The sequence below is a fragment of the Salvelinus alpinus genome, chromosome 8 (genome assembly GCF_045679555.1).
Source record: "Salvelinus alpinus chromosome 8, SLU_Salpinus.1, whole genome shotgun sequence".
Classification (NCBI taxonomy): Eukaryota; Metazoa; Chordata; class Actinopteri; order Salmoniformes; family Salmonidae; genus Salvelinus; species Salvelinus alpinus.
In genome coordinates, this window is record NC_092093.1 from 248,104 (window position 1) to 267,167 (window position 19,064).

Below are 19,064 nucleotides of genomic sequence, written 5' to 3' on the forward strand. Positions count from 1 at the left end.
CAGAAAAGCAGAACATAATATTTGGTACAGAAACCTTTGTTTGCAATTACAGAGATCATACGTTTCCTGTAGTTCTTGACTAGGTTTGCACACACTGCAGCAGGGATTTTGGCCCACTCCTCCCTACAGATCTTCTCCAGATCCTTCAGGTTTCGGGGCTGTCGCTGGGCAATACGGACTTTCAGCTCCCTCCAAAGATTTTCTATTGGGTTCAGGTCTGGAGACTGGCTAGGCCACTCCAGGACCTTGAGATGCTTCTTACGGAGCCACTCCTTAGTTGCCATGGCTGTGTGCTTCGTGTCGTCGTGTCGTTGTCTCGCGATACATGGCCCCATCCATCCTCCCCTCAATACGGTGCAGTCGTCCTGTCCCCTTTGCAGAAAAGCATCCCCAAAGAATGATGTTTCCACCTCCATGCTTCACGGTTGGGATGGTGTTCTTGGGGTTGTACTCATACTTCTTCTTCCTCCAAACACGGCGAGTGGAGTTAGACCAAAAAGCTCTATTTTTGTCTCATCAGACCACATGACCTTCTCCCATTCCTCCTCTGGATCATCCAGATGGTCATTGGCAAACTTCAGACGGGCCTGGACATGCACTGGCTTAAGCAGGGGGACCTTGCGTGCGCTGCAGGATTTTAATCCATGACGGCGTAGTGTGTTACTAATGGTTTTCTTTGAGACTGTGGTCCCAGCTCTCTTCAGGTCATTGACCAGGTCCTGCCGTGTAGTTCTGGGCTGATCCCTCACCTTCCTCATGATCATTGATGCCCCACGAGGTGAAATCTTGCATGGAGCCCCAGACCGAGGGTGATTGACCGTCATCTTGAACTTCTTCCATTTTCTAATAATTGCGCCAACAGTTGTGTCCTTCTCACCAAGCTGCTTGCCTATTGTCCTGTAGCCCATCCCAGCCTTGTGCAGGTCTACAATTTTATCCCTGATGTCCTTACACAGCTCTCTGGTCTTGGCCATTGTGGAGAGGTTGGAATCTGTTTGATTGAGTGTGTGGACAGGTGTCTTTTATACAGGTAACGAGTTCAAACAGGTGCAGTTAATACAGGTAATGAGTGGAGAACAGGAGGGCTTCTTAAAGAAAAACTAACAGGTCTGTGAGAGCCGGAATTCTTACTGGTTGGTAGGTGATCAAATACTTATGTCATGCAATAAAATGCAAATTAATTATTTAAAAATCATACAATGTGATTTTCTGGATTTTTGTTTTAGATTCCGTCTCTCACAGTTGAAGTGTACCTATGATAAAAATGACAGACCTCTACATGCTTTGTAAGTAGGAAAACCTGCAAAATCGGCAGTGTATCAAATACTTGTTCTCCCCACTGTATATACAGTGGGGGGAAAAAGTATTTGATCCCCTGCTGATTTTGTATGTTTGCCCACTGACAAAGAAATTATCAGTCTATAATTTTAATGGTAGGTTTATTTGTATATGGATATATATATATATATAGCTGGCCAAAAAAATCTAATTTGATCATGATACATTAATAATTTGATCATGATACATTAATAATTTGATCATGATACATTAATAATTTGTTTGAAACATAATTTTTTATGTGAACATAATCAATGAACACATTTAAATGGAAAAACTCCAGCTTGCATTTTCAAGTTGACAGTTCTTGTTCACTGGCCTTCCAGAGAACACTGCCATATTAAGAAATACAATTGCTAAAAGATTAAATCAAAGTTCACATTTGTATTTGTACTACATTATTGTGATCACATTATTTGCGACAAAAATATGAAAATGCAATGTGCACTTTAAAAATGTTTTTTCTTAATCTACCAAGTATAAAATGGAAATCCTTATTGGCTAAAACAATATTAATCCTCAATTTGTTTTATTTAATTTCCTCATTATCATGCGGCAGGTAGCCTAGTGGTTAGAGCGTTGGACTTGAAACCAAAAGGTTGCAAGATTGAATCCCCAAGCTGACAAGGTAAAAATCTGTCACTCTGCCCCTGAACAAGGCAGTTAACTCACTGTTCCTAGGCCGTCATTGAAAAATAAGAATTTGTTCTTTAACTGACTTGCCTAGTTAAATAAAAGGTAAAATAAATAAAATAAAAATCCTCGATCATTGTGAGTCAATCAATCACTGTGGGAGGGATTATCAGGGAAGGGGGCGGGATGTTTGTGAGACTCACAGAGTTGGTAGCGTTTCAAACCTGTCAATTCATTATTGGGGAATGTATTTTCAGGGATTAGTGATCTAGTCATTAAAACAGTTATATAATTTATTGTGGCAAAACCGAAGAAAAATAGGTGTGTTCTGTTCAGAAAACTCCATTCCCCCTGTTAAGAAACGGTGTAGAATTGCAGGATATATTTTTTCGACATAAATTTCAGGCGCCATGGTGATATGTGTGTTACTGATAAACGCCTGGTCAGAAGCTCCTAGGACGGAAAATGTGTAGGCATGTCACTCAGGACGGATAATGTGTAGGCATGTCACTCAGGACGGATAATGTGTAGGCATGTCACTCATGACAGACCGCTACTGCGTGCTTGTTGACGGGGGAAAGTTGGTTTCACTGCGACACGATAGCTATGTGAAAACTATCAGTTAACTACTTGATAATAACATCGTAACGTCTAAATCGATAAAGGACTTGTTCATCATCCGAGGACAACAGTCAAACACTATCTAGTTACAACGATAACAATGTGACTACCTAGTAGTCAGTGGCTCTTTTAGCACAAATGAGAGTTGCTGCGTAGGGCTTGATTTAAGCTGCTGAAGACTTGCTGCAGAGCCAATGAGCTGAGCTAACTGAGCTAGCTCAACTGCTAGCCTACAGTACGTAGATGCGAGCCTAGTGATACAGCTAACGTTAGCTATACATAACGGTCGGTCTAGCCCGGTCTGGCCAACCGGTCCAGCACAATTCAACTATACTGTTATTTAAGGATGCCGTTTATATCCAACCCCTTCTGGAGGCCTCCAGTAATTTCTCTCTCTCACACACCCACACGGAGCCGCGCCGAATGGGACACGAATGTGGTTGATGTGGTGGCATTCGGGAATGTCTACCTGACTACCTAACTATAAAAACTAAATTTACGTTAGTTGTCATAAAGTCCGCTTTTAAATAGTATACATCGTAGTGATAATAGTTAGTGACAGTTACTCACTCTCTAGGTTTGAAGAATCGTGCTGTTCTGAGCCTGTCCGGTCGATACTACTGCGTTGCTACAGCGTTGCTACAGCTTGTTAGTAACGACGAGCTGCTGCCCGAACCAACCAACCACAGCTCAGCCGTCCGCCCCGGCGCGTCCCCCAGCGGCAGCTTTTGACCTGCGTCATAACGCAACTGCATCACCTCGGATCCCCAGGACGCCATGATGGATCTACATCACCTGGCTCGCCTGTTTGGCTGCCTGTCGACATACGGATAATTGTAATGGGGTTTATTCTGCTTAATACATTAAGGGGATAGACAGGCACAGTGAGAGGTTAATGGGGCAATCAGCAGTTTTATTTATCCATTATTTTACCAGGTAAGTTGACTGAGGGGGGTGAATGAGCCAATCGTAAACTGGGGATTATTAGGTGACAGTAATGGTTTGAGGGCCAGATTGGGAATTTAGCCAGGGTTTACAACATACTCTTACGATAAGTGCCATGGAATCTTTAATGACCTCAGAGAGTCAGGACACCTGTTTAACGTCCCATTCAAAAGACAGCACCCTACACAGGGCAGTGTCCCCAATCACTGCCCTGGGGCATTGAGATATTTTTTAGACCAGAGGAAAGAGTGCCTCCTACTGGCCCTCCAACACCACTTCCAGCAGCATCTGGTGTCCCATCCAGGGACTGACCAGGACCAACCCTGCTTAGCTTCAGAAACAAGCCAGCAGTGATATGCAGGGTGGTATGCTGCTTGCTGAAACAATAACAAAGTGGCCTTTACCTATGTTTTGGTAAAAAGCTAAAAAGCCTGAAGAAATGTAACCACTCTCAAATTCATAGACAGTGCTATGGATTCAAGGACTAACCATCCATGATATCAAAATGATAGTTTGAACAAATGTTTTGAGGCTATATAGTGATTGTTTACATTTACAATGTTTAAAAAAGGAGTAAAACAAAGCTTATATTTTGGGTTCTGATGTGGTACAACAGTTGAACTAGTTATATTCTTCAAGAATCAATGGTTACATATCAATTTATAAGTAAAAAACATTATATAGAAAAAGCAGATTTCCCCTTTAAAGGTTAAATGATGTGGAATCATTCGTGTATAAGTATTTTCCCTTTATTTAACTATGTCAACCTAGCCCTGCCACTCTTCTCCTATTGGCTACAGAGAAGGGATCCCTGACCTGGGACCTCTGTTTTCCAGTGTGTCCTCTGCTCCTGCTGGATGCACAGATTTCTCTCAATGGAGATGCTGGAAAACCCTGTTGTACAGAACAGTCTTCAATTCTCTTTCAGTACTTCACAGTCCTTGGGGTCTCAGGCCGCTGTGACTCCAACTCTGTGAGCAATTGTGAAAATGTCTCTACCGGGTCAGAAGACACCTTCTGCTCTTCCTTGTAGCCTTGGAAGCTGTAACTGTGATGGCCAATACTGGACCTGGTAGGAGTGACCCCTGCTCACCAACCATTCCACACCACTTTAATACAGGGACTGGTAGGAGGGACCCCAGCTCACTAACCATTCCACACCACTTTAATACAGGGACTGGTAGGAGTGACCCCAGCTCACTAACCATTCCACACCACTTTAATACAGGGACTGGTAGGAGTGACCCCAGCTCACCAACCATTCCACACCACGTTAATACAGGGACCTGGTAGGAGTGACCCCAGCTCACCAACCATTCCACACCACTTTAATACAGGGACTGGTAGGAGTGACCCCAGCTCACCAACCATTCCACACCACTTTAATACAGGAACTGGTAGGAGTGACCCCAGCTCACTAACCATTCCACACCACTTTAATACAGGGACTGGTAGGAGTGACCCCAGCTCACCAACCATTCCACACCACTTTAATACAGGAACTGGTAGGAGTGACCCCAGCTCACCAACCATTCCACACCACTTTAATACAGGGACCTGGTAGGAGTGACCCCAGCTCACCAACCATTCCACACCACTTTAATACAGGACCTGGTAGGAGTGACCCCAGCTCACCAACCATTCCACACCACTTTAATACAGGGACTGGTAGGAGTGACCCCAGCTCACCAACCATTCCACACCACTTTAATACAGGGAACTGGTAGGAGTGACCCCAGCTCACCAACCATTCCACACCACTTTAATACAGGAACTGGTAGGAGTGACCCCAGCTCACCAACCATTCCACACCACTTTAATACAGGAACTGGTAGGAGTGACCCCAGCTCACCAACCATTCCACACCACTTTAATACAGGGACCTGGTAGGAGTGACCCCAGCTCACCAACCATTCCACACCACTTTAATACAAGGACTGGTAGGAGTGACCCCAGCTCACTAACCATTCCACACCACTTTAATACAGGGACTGGTAGGAGTGACCCCAGCTCACCAACCATTCCATACCACGTTAATACAGGGACCTGGTAGGAGTGACCCCAGCTCACCAACCATTCCACACCACTTTAATACAGGAACTGGTAGGAGTGACCCCAGCTCACCAACCATTCCACACCACTTTAATACAGGGACCTGGTAGGAGTGACCCCAGCTCACCAACCATTCCACACCACTTTAATACAGGGACTGGACCTGGTAGCTGCATTCACTTGCTCAGTGAAAGTGAAAAATACAACAAAATGCTCTCCTGATCTCTCGTGCTTCTCCTTCATTTCTGAGGATATGAATTCGTTCAAAACTGTTCAACTATTGTCTCTCTCTGAGTCAACTACTTACCATATTTTATGCACTGCAATGTAGCTTGCTGTAGTTTATGCTTTCAGTACAGATTCATTCTCTGAAGCATTGATTGGGTGGACACAACGTCAGTTCTTCTTATTTGTTGGACTTAACTGTTGTTGGCGTCCAATATGCTGCGTTACCACCACCAACTGAACTATAGTATACATCCATTACACTTTGTGATACAAAATGGAAAAAAGGGAAACGGGAAAATTGGAATAAAAAATAAACATATTTTAATTACCCTGCTAACTAAACCTACACTCATTAAAACCCACCACCTCATTACCCTACTAACTAACACTACACTCATTAAAACCCACCACCTCATTACCCTACTAACTAACTAACTAACTCTACACTCATTAAAACCAACAACCTCATTACCCTACTAACTAACTAACTAACTAACACTACACTCATTAAAACCTACCACCTCATTACCCTACTAACTAACTAACGCTACACTCATTAAAACCTACCACCTCATTACCTAACTAACTAACTAACTAACACTACACTCATTAAAACCAACCACCTCATTACCCTACTAACTAACACTACACTCATTAAAACCCACAACCTCATTACCCTACTAACTAACTAACTAACTAACTAACTAACTAACTAACTAACTAACTAACTCTACACTCATTAAAACCAACAACCTCATTACCCTACTAACTAACTAACTAACACTACACTCATTAAAACCAACCACCTCATTACCCTACTAACTAACTAACTAACTAACTAACCCTACACTCATTAAAACCTACCACATTACCCTACTAACTAACTAACTAACTAACACTACACTCATTAAAACCTACCACCTCATTACCCTACTAACTAACTAACTAACGCTACACTCATTAAAACCTACCACCTCATTACCTAACTAACTAACTAACACTACACTCATTAAAACCAACCACCTCATTACCCTACTAACTAACACTACACTCATTAAAACCCACAACCTCATTACCCTACTAACTAACTAACTAACTAACTCTACACTCATTAAAACCAACAACCTCATTACCCTACTAACTAACTAACTAACACTACACGCATTAAAACCAACCACCTCATTACCCTACTAACTAACTAACGCTACACTCATTAAAACCCACCACCTCATTAACCTACTAACTAACTAACTAACTAACTAACACTACACTCTTTAAAACCCACCGCCTCATTACCCTACTAACTAACACTACACTCATTAAAACCCACCACCTCATTACCCTACTAACTAACAAACTAACACTACACTCATTAAAACCCACCACCTCATTACCCTACTAACTAACTAACTAACTAACACTACACTCATTAAAACCCACCACCTCATTACCCTACTAACTAACTAACACTACACTCATTAAAACCCACCACCTCATTACCCTACTAACTAACACTACACTCATTAAAACCCACCACCTCATTACCCTACTAACTAACTAACTAACACTACACTCATTAAAACCCACCACCTCATTACCCTACTAACTAACTAACACTACACTCATTAAAACCCACCACCTCATTACCCTACTAACTAACTAACTAACTAACTAACTAACTAACCCTACACTCATTAAAACCTACCACATTACCCTACTAACTAACACTACACTCATTAAAACCCACCACCTCATTACCCTACTAACTAACTAACTAACACTACACTCATTAAAACCCACCACCTCATTACCCTACTAACTAACTAACACTACACTCATTAAAACCCACCACCTCATTACCTAACTAACTAACTAACTAACACTACACTCATTAAAACCCATCACCTCATTACCCTACTAACTAACTAACTAACTAACTAACACTACACTCATTAAAACCCACCACCTCATTACCCTACTAACTAACTAACTAACACTACACTCATTAAAACCCACCACCTCATTACCCTACTAACTAGCGCTACACTCATTAAAACCCACCACCTCATTACCCTACTAACTAACTAACTAACTAACTAACTAACACTACACTCATTAAAACCCACCACCTCATTACCCTACTAACTAACTAACTAACACTACACTCATTAAAACCTACCACCTCATTACCCTACTAACTAACACTACACTCATTAAAACCCACCACCTCATTACCCTACTAACTAACTAACTAACTAACACTACACTCATTAAAACCCACCACCTCATTACCCTACTAACTAACTAACTAACTAACACTACACTCATTAAAACCTACCACCTCATTACCCTACTAACTAACGCTACACTCATTAAAACCCACCACCTCATTACCCTACTAACTAACTAACTAACACTACACTCATTAAAACCCACCACCTCATTACCCTACTAACTAACTAACTAACACTACACTCATTAAAACCCACCTCCTCATTACCCTACTAACTAACTAACTAACACTACACTCATTAAAACCTACCACCTCATTACCCTACTTTAACCCTATCTGATCCTACCCCAGGCCAACGACCTGAGAGGACAGACCTTACTCCACTAGAGAGGACAGACCTTAATCCACTAGAGAGGATAGACCTTAGTCCACTAGAGAGGACAGACCTTAATCCACTAGAGAGGACAGGCCTTAGTCCACTAGAGAGGAAAGAACTTAGTCCACTAGAGAGGACAGACCTTAGTCCACTAGAGAGGACAGACCTTAGTCCACTACTTTAACCCTATCTGATACTCCCTCAGGCCAACGACCTGAAAGCACGGGACACTACCACTCAACACACCCTGTAACTCTTCTAAAGTCAAATCTACTACCCCAGTGTACTTCTCTGCAGCTGCCACCACAACATCTATTTTCTGTGACCTACGTTCCATCTCTGCGGTATAGTTGATAACCATTGATATAAACGCTAAGAAGCCAACCTTACTGAAGCATACAGTACCAGTCAAAACTTTGGACACACCTACTCATTCAAGGGCTTTTCTTTATTTTGACTATTTTCTACATTATAGAATAATATTATCAGCCGTATTATTGGCCAACGTGCAATCATTGTAAAACAAACTGGAGATCTACGATTTAGACTATTCCTACCAACGGGACATTAAAAACGGTAATATTTTATGTTGCACCAAGACGTGGCTGAACAACAACATGGATAATCTAGAGGTTGCTGGCTTCTCCGTGCATCGGCAGGACAGAGCAGCTACGTCTGGTAAGACGAGGGGTGGGGATGTCATTTTATCTGTCAATAACTGCTGGTGCGCAATGTCTAATATTAAAGATGTCTCGCGGTATTGCTCGCCTGAGGTAGAGTACCTTATGATAAGCTGTAGACCACACTATCTACCAAGAGAGTTCTCATCTGGATTATTCATATTATTCATATTATTTACCACCACAAACCGATGCTGGCACTAAGACCACACTCAACCAGCTGTATAAGGCCATAAGCAAACAAGAAACATACCACATCTTCTGTACTACTCTGACCCTGGCCACCTCAACCTGCCTCAGCATACCACATCTTCTGTACTACTCTGACCCTGGCCACCTCAACCTGCCTCAGCATACCACATCTTCTGTACTACTCTGACCCTGGCCACCTCAACCTGCCTCAGCATACCACATCTTCTGTACTACTCTGACCCTGGCCACCTCAACATACCACATATTCTGTACTACTCTGACCCTGGCCACCTCAACCTGCCTCTGTCACACCGGACTCTTCCGATCCCCAGCAACAGCCCGTACAGTTGACACAACTTTTTTCACTGAAACTACACATTCCTCTGTATCCATACACATATCCATCTGTCTGCACACTTCCTACATCTTGGAATCTGCTCAAATCAAATGAAATCAAATTTCATTAGTCACGTACGCTGAATACAACAGGTGTAGACATTACTGTGAAATGCTTACTTACGAGCCCCTAACCAACAATGCAGTTTTAAGAAATACGGATAAGTATAAAAAATAAAAGTAACAAGTAATTAAAGAGCAGCAGTAAAATAACAACAGCGAGACTATATACAGGGGGGTGGGGGTACCGGTACAGAGTCAGTGTGCACGAGCACCGGTTAGTTGAGGTAATATGTACATGTAGAGTTATTAAAGTGACTGCATAGATGATAACAACAGAGAGTAGCAGTGGTGTAAAGGGGGGGGGGGGGGGGGGCAATGCAAATAGTCTGGGTGGCCATTTGATTAGGTGTTCAGGAGTCTTATGGCTTGGGGGTAGAAGCTGTTTAGAAGCCTCTTGGACCTAGACTTGGTGCTCCGGTACCGCTTGCCGTGCGGTAGCAGGGAGACCAGTCTATGACTAGGGTGGCTAGAGACTTTGACCATTTTTAGGGCCTTCCTCTGACACCGCCTGTTATAGAGGTCCTGGATGGCAGGAAGCTTGGCCCCAGTGATGTACTGGGCCGTTCGCACTACCCCCTGTAGTGCCTTGTGGTCGGAGGCCGAGCAGTTGCATACCAGGCAGTGATGCAACCAGTCAGGATGCTCTCGATGGTGCAGCTGGAGAACCTTTTGAGGATCTGAGGACCCATGCCAAATCTTTTCAGTCTCCTGAGGGGGAATAGGTTTTGTTGTGCCCTCTTCACGACTGTCTTGGTGTGCTTGGACCATGTTAGTTTGTTGGTGATGTGGACACCAAGGAACTTGAAGCTCTCAACCTGTTCCACTGCAGCCCCGTCGATGAGAATGGGGGCGTGCTCGGTCCTCCTTTTCCTGTAGTCCACAATCAACTCCTTTGTCTTGATCACGTTGAGGGAGAGGTTGTTGTCCTGGCACCACACGGCCAGGTCTATGACCTCCGCCCTATAGGCTGTCTCGCTGTTGTCGGTGTTCAGGCCTACCACTGTTGTGTCATCTGCAAACTTAATGATGGTGTTGGAGTCGTGACTGGCCGTGCAGTCATGAGTGAACAGGGAGTACAGGAGGGGACTGAGCACGCACCCCTGAGTGGCCCCTGTGTTGAGGATCAGAGTGGCGGATGTTACCTACCCTTACGGATGTTACCTACCCTTACCACCTGGGGGTGGCCCGTCAGGAAGTCCAGAATCCAGTTGCATAGGGAGGTGTTTAGTCCCAGGGTACTTAGCTTAGTGATGAGCTTTGAGGGCACTATGGTGTTGAACGCTGAGCTGTAGTCAATGAATAGCATTCTCACATAGGTGTTCCTTTTGTCCAGGTGGGAAAGGACAATGTGGAGTGCAATAGAGATTGCATCATCTGTGGATTTGCTGGGGAGGTATGCAATTTGGAGTGGGTCTAGAGTTTCTGGAATAATGGATGTGAGCCATGAACAGCCTTTCGAAGCACTTCATGGCTACAGACGTGAGTGCTATGGGTCGGTAGTGGAGAGAGGGAGAGGTTGAAAATGTCAGTGAAGACACTTGCCAGTTGGTCAGCGCATGCTTGCAGTACACGTCCTGATAATCCATCTGGCTCTAAGGCCTTGTGAATGTTGACCTGTTTAAAGGTCTTACTCACATCGGCTACGGAAAGCGTGATCACACAGTTTTCCGGAACAGCTGGTGCTCTCATGCATGTTTCAGTGTTATTTGCCTCGAAGCGAGCATAGAAGTAGTTTAGCTTGCCTGGTAGGCTCGTGTCACTGGGCAGCTCTCGGCTGTGCTTCCCTTTGTAGTCTGTAATGGTTTGCAAGCCCTGCCACATCCGACTAGCGTCAGAGCCGGTGTAGTACGATTCGATCTTAGTCCTGTATTGATGCTTTGCCTGTGTGATGGTTCGTCGGAGGGCATAGGGAGATTTCTTATAAGCTTCCGAATTAGAGTCCCGCTCCTTGTAAGCGGCAGCTCTAGCCTTTAGATGTTGCCTGTAATCCATGGCTTCTGGTTGGGGTATGTACGTACGGTCACTGTGGGGACGATGTCCTCGCTGTACTTATTGATAAAGCCAGTGACTGATGTGGTGTACTCCTCAATGCCACCAGGAGAATCCCAGAACATATTCCAGTCTGTGCTAGCAAAACAGTCCTGTAGTTTAGCATCTGCTTCATCTGACCACTTCTTTATTGACCGATTCACTGGTGCTTCCTGCTTTAATTTTTGCTCGTAAGCAGGAATCAGGAGGATAGAATTATGGTCAGATTTGCCAAATGGGAGGGTGAGGGAGAGCTTTGTATGTGTCTCTGTGTGTGGAGTAAAGGTGGTCCAGATTTCTTTTCACTCTGGTTGCACATTTAACATGCTGATGGAAATTTGGTAAAACTAATTTAAGATTCCCTGCATTAAAGTCCCAGGCTACCAGGAGCGCCGCCTCTGGGTGAGCGTTTATGGCGGAATACAGCTCAATGCTGTCTTAGTGCCAGCCCGTGACTGTGGTGGTATGTAAACAGCTACGAAAAATACAGATGAAAACTCTTTAGGTAGGTTGTGTGGTCTACAGTTTATCATGAGATACTCTACCTCAGGTGAGCAATAGCTCAAGTCTTCCTTAGATATCGTGCACCAGCTGTTATTTACAAAAATAGATAGTCCGCCATCCCTTGTCTTACCAGACGCCGCTGTTCTATCCTGCCGGTGCAGAGTATAGCCAGCCAGCTGTATGTTGATAATGTCGTCGTTCAGCCACGTCACCGTGAAGCATAAGATATTACAGTTTTGAATGTCCCGTTGGTAGTTTAATCTTCCGCGTAGGTCATCTATTTTATTGTCCACAGATTGCACGTTGCAGAATGGAAGGAAGTAGAGGTTTATTCAATCGTCTACGAATTCTCAGAAGGCAGCCCGCCCTCCGGCCCCTTTTTCACCGCCTCCTCTTCACGCAAATCACAGGGATCTGGGCCTGTTCCTGAGAAAGCAGTGTATCGTTTGCGTCGGCCTCGTCTGACTCATTAAAGGAAAAAAAGGACTCTGCCAGTCCGTGGTGAGTAATCGCAGTCCTGATGTCCAGAAGTTATTTTCGGTCATAAGAGACGGTATCGGCAACATTACGTACAAAATAAGTTACAAACGACGCAAATATATATATATATATATATTCTTTTTAAATCGGTATGCACGTAAAACGTCTGCCTTCTTCTCCGGCGCCATCTTACTAATGACCCTCCTACATACTGCTGCTACATGCCCATAAACGTGACACCTATAACACTACAGTGTATTTGGCACAAAAAAAATGTAACAGCATAACTCATATATCCTTACATGACTTTGTCAGGTAAAGACTATGAAACAAAGCTCAAAAGAACAGACTGTCACCTCTGTTTCACCACGCTCCCCACCGGATCTGCGTTGCAGAGCTCCTCACAACACCTTCTACCCCTTCCATTTCACCTCCAGAACTCAAACTGCCATCACTCTGTTTGAACTTGACACCAATCTTCCTCGACATACTCTCTCCCTTGTTATTACTAGACTCAAACCCATCCTCTGCCTCAGTGTTTTCAACCTCCTCTCTCTTTCTCTCCAATCCTCCTCCCTTAACCAATTACCTGACTCCTTCTGAAAATGTTAAACTTTTCCAAGCCAAAATCTATTTTTAGCCTCCTTGAGAGACATGCTAAGCCCTGTACTCCCTCCACTTCAAACTCGAGCCATCCAACATGTCAGTTCAAGCTGCAAGAGCTCTTGATAGGTTGGAAGACGTCCTCTGCAAGTTGTCATAATTACTGTGTAAGTCTATGGAAGGGGGTGAGAACCATGAGCCTCCTAGGTTTTGTATTGTAGTCAATGTACCCAGAGGAGGATGGAAGCTAGCTGTCCTCCGGCTACACCATGGTACTACCCAAGAAGTTGCTGTTGAAGCAACTGGAATACTTCTATATATTTTTATATATATATATGAAATTCACTGAGGAGGATGGTCCTCCCCCTCCTCTGAGGAGCCTCCACTGACATACACATATGCCAATAAAAACACATGGCATGCCCTCACCCCACATAGCTGCAACCACATCCACCCCACTTCTCCCTCTCTCCCCACATTGCCATACCTCCATCCCCCTCTCACCCGATCTCTCAGTTTTAGTCAACTTAGCTGAAAAGATGCTCAGAACACATTAGTTCCACACCAATAACTCACCACTGACCCATGTTGTGGACCTCAGCAACATCCATTCCAATGAGACGCTCGCGGAACAATGATGTTTGAAGTAGGCATCAGCATTTCTCTGAGCCAACAAAAGTTTCAGGAGTTCCTCCATCTCACTTTGATCCGGTATGCGGCAGCGATTCCTTGAGAGTTCAGAACACGAACCTGATCCTTGATTATTGAAATCAGAGGAGAAACTACTATTACCATCGATCGGCTCGTATCTTTAGTTCAGTGTTCATAGTCTGTAGGTAGACAGGCCATAACATCTTGTTTCTTTAGTTCAGTGTTCATAGTCTGTAGGTAGACAGGCCATAACATCTCGTTTCTTTAGTTCAGTGTTCATAGTCTGTAGGTAGACAGGCCATAACATCTCGTTTCTTTAGTTCAGTGTTCATAGTCTGTAGGTAGACAGGCCATTATGTCTCGTTTCTTTAGTTCAGTGTTCATAGTCTGTAGGTAGACAGGCCATAACATCTCGTTTCTTTAGTTCAGTGTTCATAGTCTGTAGGTAGACAGGCCATTATGTCTCGTTTCTTTAGTTCAGTGTTCATAGTCTGTAGGTAGACAGGCCATTATGTCTCGTTTCTTTAGTTCAGTGTTCATAGTCTGTAGGTAGACAGGCCATAACATCTCGTTTCTTTAGTTCAGTGTTCATAGTCTGTAGGTAGGACAGGCCATTATGTCTCGTTTCTTTAGTTCAGTGTTCATAGCCTGTAGGTAGACAGGCCATAACATCTCGTTTCTTTAGTTCAGTGTTCATAGCCTGTAGGTAGACAGGCCATAACATCTCGTTTCTTTAGTTCAGTGTTCATAGTCTGTAGGTAGACAGGCCATTATGTCTCGTTTCTTTAGTTCAGTGTTCATAGTCTGTAGGGAAGGAGAGGTGTAGAAGTAGGAAGAGAGAGGGAGAGATATGGACGGGAGAAAGAGATATGGAAGGGAGAGAGAGATATGGAAGGGAGAGATTGGAGAAGGAGAGAGAGATATGGAGGGAGAGATATGGACGGGAGAAAGAGATATGGAAGGGAGAGAGAGATATGGAAGCGAGAGATATGGAGAAGGAGAGAGAGATATGGAGGGAGAGATATGGACGGGAGAAAGATATATGGAAGGGAGAGAGAGATATGGAAGGGAGAGATATGGAGAAGGAGAGAGAGATATAGAGGGAGAGATATGGAGAAGGAGCGAGAGATACGGAAGGGAGAGATATGGAGAGGGAGAGATACGGGAGGGAGAGATATGGAGAAGGAGAGAGAGAGAGGGAGAGATACGGGAGGGAGAGATATGGAGAAGGAGAGAGAGAGATGGAGAAGGAGAGAGAGATATGGAAGGGAGAGATATGGAAGGGAGAGATATGGAAGGGAGAGATATGGAGAAGGAGAGAGAGAGATATGGGAGGGAGAGAGAGATATGGAAGGGAGAGATATGGAAGGGAGAGATATGGAGAAGGAGAGAGAGAGATATGGGAGAGAGAGAGATATGGAAGGTAGAGGGAAAGAGGGATAGGTAGTGAGGTAGGCTGCTCTTCACTGGGTGGCAGTGGGCGTGGCTGTAGAATGGGTTGCCAGGGAAGCGGTGGAGGTGGAGGAAGTGATGGCTCGCGGAGTCTGACACCTGGAACAGGAAGAAGATATTACATCACACAGGGACAGGATATGACATCACACAAGGACAGGTTAAGAGACACGTGATCTGGAGGAGATGTCTCACCAGGATCGTGACATGCGGACACGTGCAGCTCGCTCCTTGCCTGTCGGGTAGGGGCTATAATTAGGCCCCACCTCCGATGGCCGGTGGTCCAAAGAGACAGTGGTGGGATGAGTCATGTCCAGCTCCAGGAACATGATGTTCTCAGCCTACACACACACACACACACACACACACACACACACACACACACACACAGCTTTTTTTAAAGAATTGGATTACATAACTACAGAGCATTTTCACTCTCCCTATCTCACACACACTTACCCGGTATCTGGAGTGGGCTCCCATCGCTAAGGAGACCCGTGCGTACTGGCTGATTGGTCGTTTGTATCCGACTGCAGAAGCCGGCCTCTTCTTCATCCGGCTGAACCGACTGAGAGAGGGAGAGAGACAGAGCGACAGAGAGAAAAGAATTTGAAATACTTTATTTAAATCCACATATCACATTAAAGTCAAGAAAGAGTCAAACATTTCAGAGGTCACAAATACAAGGACACAGATACAGAAAGCACCTCCTTCTCCATACAGCTAGACTGACCAGACCAGCTGAAACAGAGCAGTACCTTCTCCATACAGCTAGACTGACCAGACCAGCTGAAACAGAGCAGTACCTTCACCATACAGCTAGACTGACCAGACCAGCTGAAACAGAGCAGTACCTTCTCCATACAGCTAGACTGACCATACCAGCTGAAACAGAGCAGTACCTTGCTAGCTGCTTTGACTGTGTACAGACTGTGTACATGGCCGAGACAGTACAGACTGTGTACATGGCCGAGACAGTACAGACTGTGTACATGGCTGAGACAGTACAGACTGTGTACTAGACTGACAGCCAAATATCTAATCTCCAAGGCTTTTTAAGCGTGAGACACAGATACAGAGAGACACAGAGAGACACAGATACAGACACACAAAGACACAGAGAGACAGAGAGACACAGATACACAGAGAGACACAGATACATAGAGAGACTCAGATACACAGACACAGATACAGATACAGATACAGCCACAGACAAACACAGTAGCACACACCCACCCTGACCTCTCTGCAGGGACGAGGGGTGTGAACTTCCACTGGTCCTCCTCAGGGTCAAAGGTCAGTCTGTTCATGATCTTATTCTTCTCCTCCGGAGGAATGAAGTTCTCTATGATCAGATACCTACACACACACACACATTAATATACACACGCACACACACATTAATATACACACATACACACACACATTAATATACACACACACACATTAATATGCATTAATACATACACGCACACACACATTAATATAAACACATACACACACACACACATTAATATACACACATACACACATGCACACATGCACACTCTTGCACACATAGTAAACAAAGTAAAAATTGACCAACTGGGGACATTTTGTTAGTCCCCACAAGGTCAAATGCTATTTCTAGGGGGTTTAGGGTTAAGGTTAGAATTAGTGTTAGGGTTAGAATTAAGTTAAATATTAAGGTTAGGAGCTAGGGTTAGTTGTAGGGTTAGGGTTAGGAGCTAGGGTTAGGATAAAGTTTAGGTTTTTGGGTTAGGGTTAGGGTAAGAGTACGGGTTAGGATTAGGGTTAGGTTTAGGGTTAGGGGTTAGGGAAAATTGGATTTTGAATGGGACTGAATTGTATGTCCCCACAAGGTTAGCTGTACAAGACTGTGTGTGTGTGTGTGTGTGTGTGTGTGTGTGTGTGTGTGTGTGTGTGTGTGTGTGTGTGTGTGTGTGTGTGTGTGTGTGTGTGTGTGTGTGTGTGTGTGTGTGTGTGTGTGTGACTTACTTGAACTTGAGTTCCCTGGTGAGTTCGTTCTGCGTCTGCTCCAGCTCCTGTCGACTCCTGACGTGCTCATCATTAACGTCCTGGATCTCAGCCTTCACACACTGCAGCTTAGCATAGAGCTACAACACCGTAGAACAGACACACTGCAGCTTAGCATAGAGCTACAACACCGTAGAACAGACACACTGCAGCTTAGCATAGAGCTACAACACCGTAGAACAGACACACTGCAGCTTAGCATAGAGCTACAACACCGTAGAACAGACACACTGCAACTTAGCATAGAGCTACAACACCGTAGAACAGACACACTGCAGCTTAGCATAGAGCTACAACACCGTAGAACAGACATACTGCAGCTTAGCATACAGCTACAACACAGTATAACAGACACACTGCAGCTTAGCATACAGCTACAACACAGTAGAACAGACACACTGCAGCTTAGCATAGAGCTACAACACAGTAGAACTCTGTCCATTCCCCCAGCAGTCTCCCACCCTCTCATTGGTCCAGTAGAGAGGGCGTAGGTCATCGTGCGGTGTCGGAACACGGGCCAGGTTTGCGTAAGGGTTCATGGATGAATGTTAATCTCAAATTCAGTAGTCATGTGACCCGCAGTCAGGATGTATGATGTCATATCTGGGATGTGATTACCTTTAGCCAGCATGCTAACAGCTAACTGATGTTATCCCACAGAGATGGATAGAGTCCTTTAGCGGCCAAAAGCCAGTTTTAGCATGGGCAGCACCATTGAGGACTTTCACCATTTTGAAGTAGTCAACTGGGTGGGACTTTCTATGGGTTAAGGAAGGATCATATGAATCCGTCATTGTCATTAGGTATGATCAGCCAATGAATTCAACTCCCGTGTGGTGCAGCGGTCTAAGGCACTGCATCGCATGGTTGCGGAGTCACTACGGCCTGGGGTTCGATCCAAGGCTGTGTCACAACCGGTCGTGACCGGGAGTCCCATAGGGCGGCACCGGATTAGGGGAGGGTTTGGCCGGCGGGGCTTTACTTGGCTATTCTACAGTATCTTAGTCACTTAATAATGTTAACATACTCTTGCATTGCTCATCTCATATGTATATGCTGTATTTTATACTATTCTACTGTATCTTAGTCCGTTCCGCTCTGACATCGCTCGTCTATATGTACAGTTGAAGTCGGAAGTTTACATACACCTCAGCCAAATACATTTAAACTCAGTTTAACAATTCCTGACATTTAATCCTAGTAACAATTGCCTGTCTTAGGTCAGTTAGGATCACCACTTTATTTTAAGAATGTGAAATGTCAGAATAATAGTAGAGAGAATGATTTATTTCAGCTTGTATTTCTTTCATCACATTCCCAGTGCGTCAGAAGTTCACATACACTCTATTAGTATTTGGTAGCATTGCCTTTAAATTGTTTAAACTTGAGTCAAACGTTTCGGGTAGCCTTCCACAAGCTTCCCACAACAAGTTGGGTGAATTTTGGCCCATTCCTCCTGACAGAGCTGGTGTAACTGAGTCAGGTTTGTAGGCCTCCTTGCTCACACACGCTTTTTCAGTTCTGCCCACAAATGTTCTATAGGATTGAGGTC

General features: G+C 44.4%; 2 protein-coding genes across 6 annotated transcripts in view; both read right to left on the minus strand.

Moving 5' to 3' along the window:
* Positions 1-15,408, minus strand: part of mapre3b (microtubule-associated protein, RP/EB family, member 3b) — a 66,125-nt gene extending 50,717 nt beyond the window's left edge. Inside the window, exon 1 of one of the 4 annotated variants that reach the window (XM_071412375.1) lies at positions 13,956-15,408. The gene's annotated coding sequence lies outside the window, so the exon portion shown is untranslated. Of the gene's footprint in view, positions 1-3,162; positions 3,313-13,948 lie in introns of those variants that run through there. The other 3 variants (XM_071412374.1, XM_071412373.1, XM_071412377.1) reach the window with 3 other exon arrangements.
* Positions 14,542-19,064, minus strand: part of LOC139582411 (kinesin-like protein KIF3C) — a 28,368-nt gene continuing 23,845 nt past the window's right edge. The window contains exons 4-8 of one of the 2 annotated variants that reach the window (XM_071412371.1): positions 17,474-17,592; positions 16,712-16,834; positions 15,935-16,043; positions 15,671-15,816; positions 14,542-15,574 (exon numbers count right to left, since the gene is read on the minus strand). In XM_071412371.1, the coding sequence (XP_071268472.1) occupies positions 15,487-15,574; positions 15,671-15,816; positions 15,935-16,043; positions 16,712-16,834; positions 17,474-17,592 (585 nt within the window). In that variant the 3' untranslated portion in view covers positions 14,542-15,486. The remainder of the gene's footprint in view (positions 15,575-15,670; positions 15,817-15,934; positions 16,044-16,711; positions 16,835-17,473; positions 17,593-19,064) is intronic. The other variant, XM_071412372.1, reaches the window with a different exon arrangement.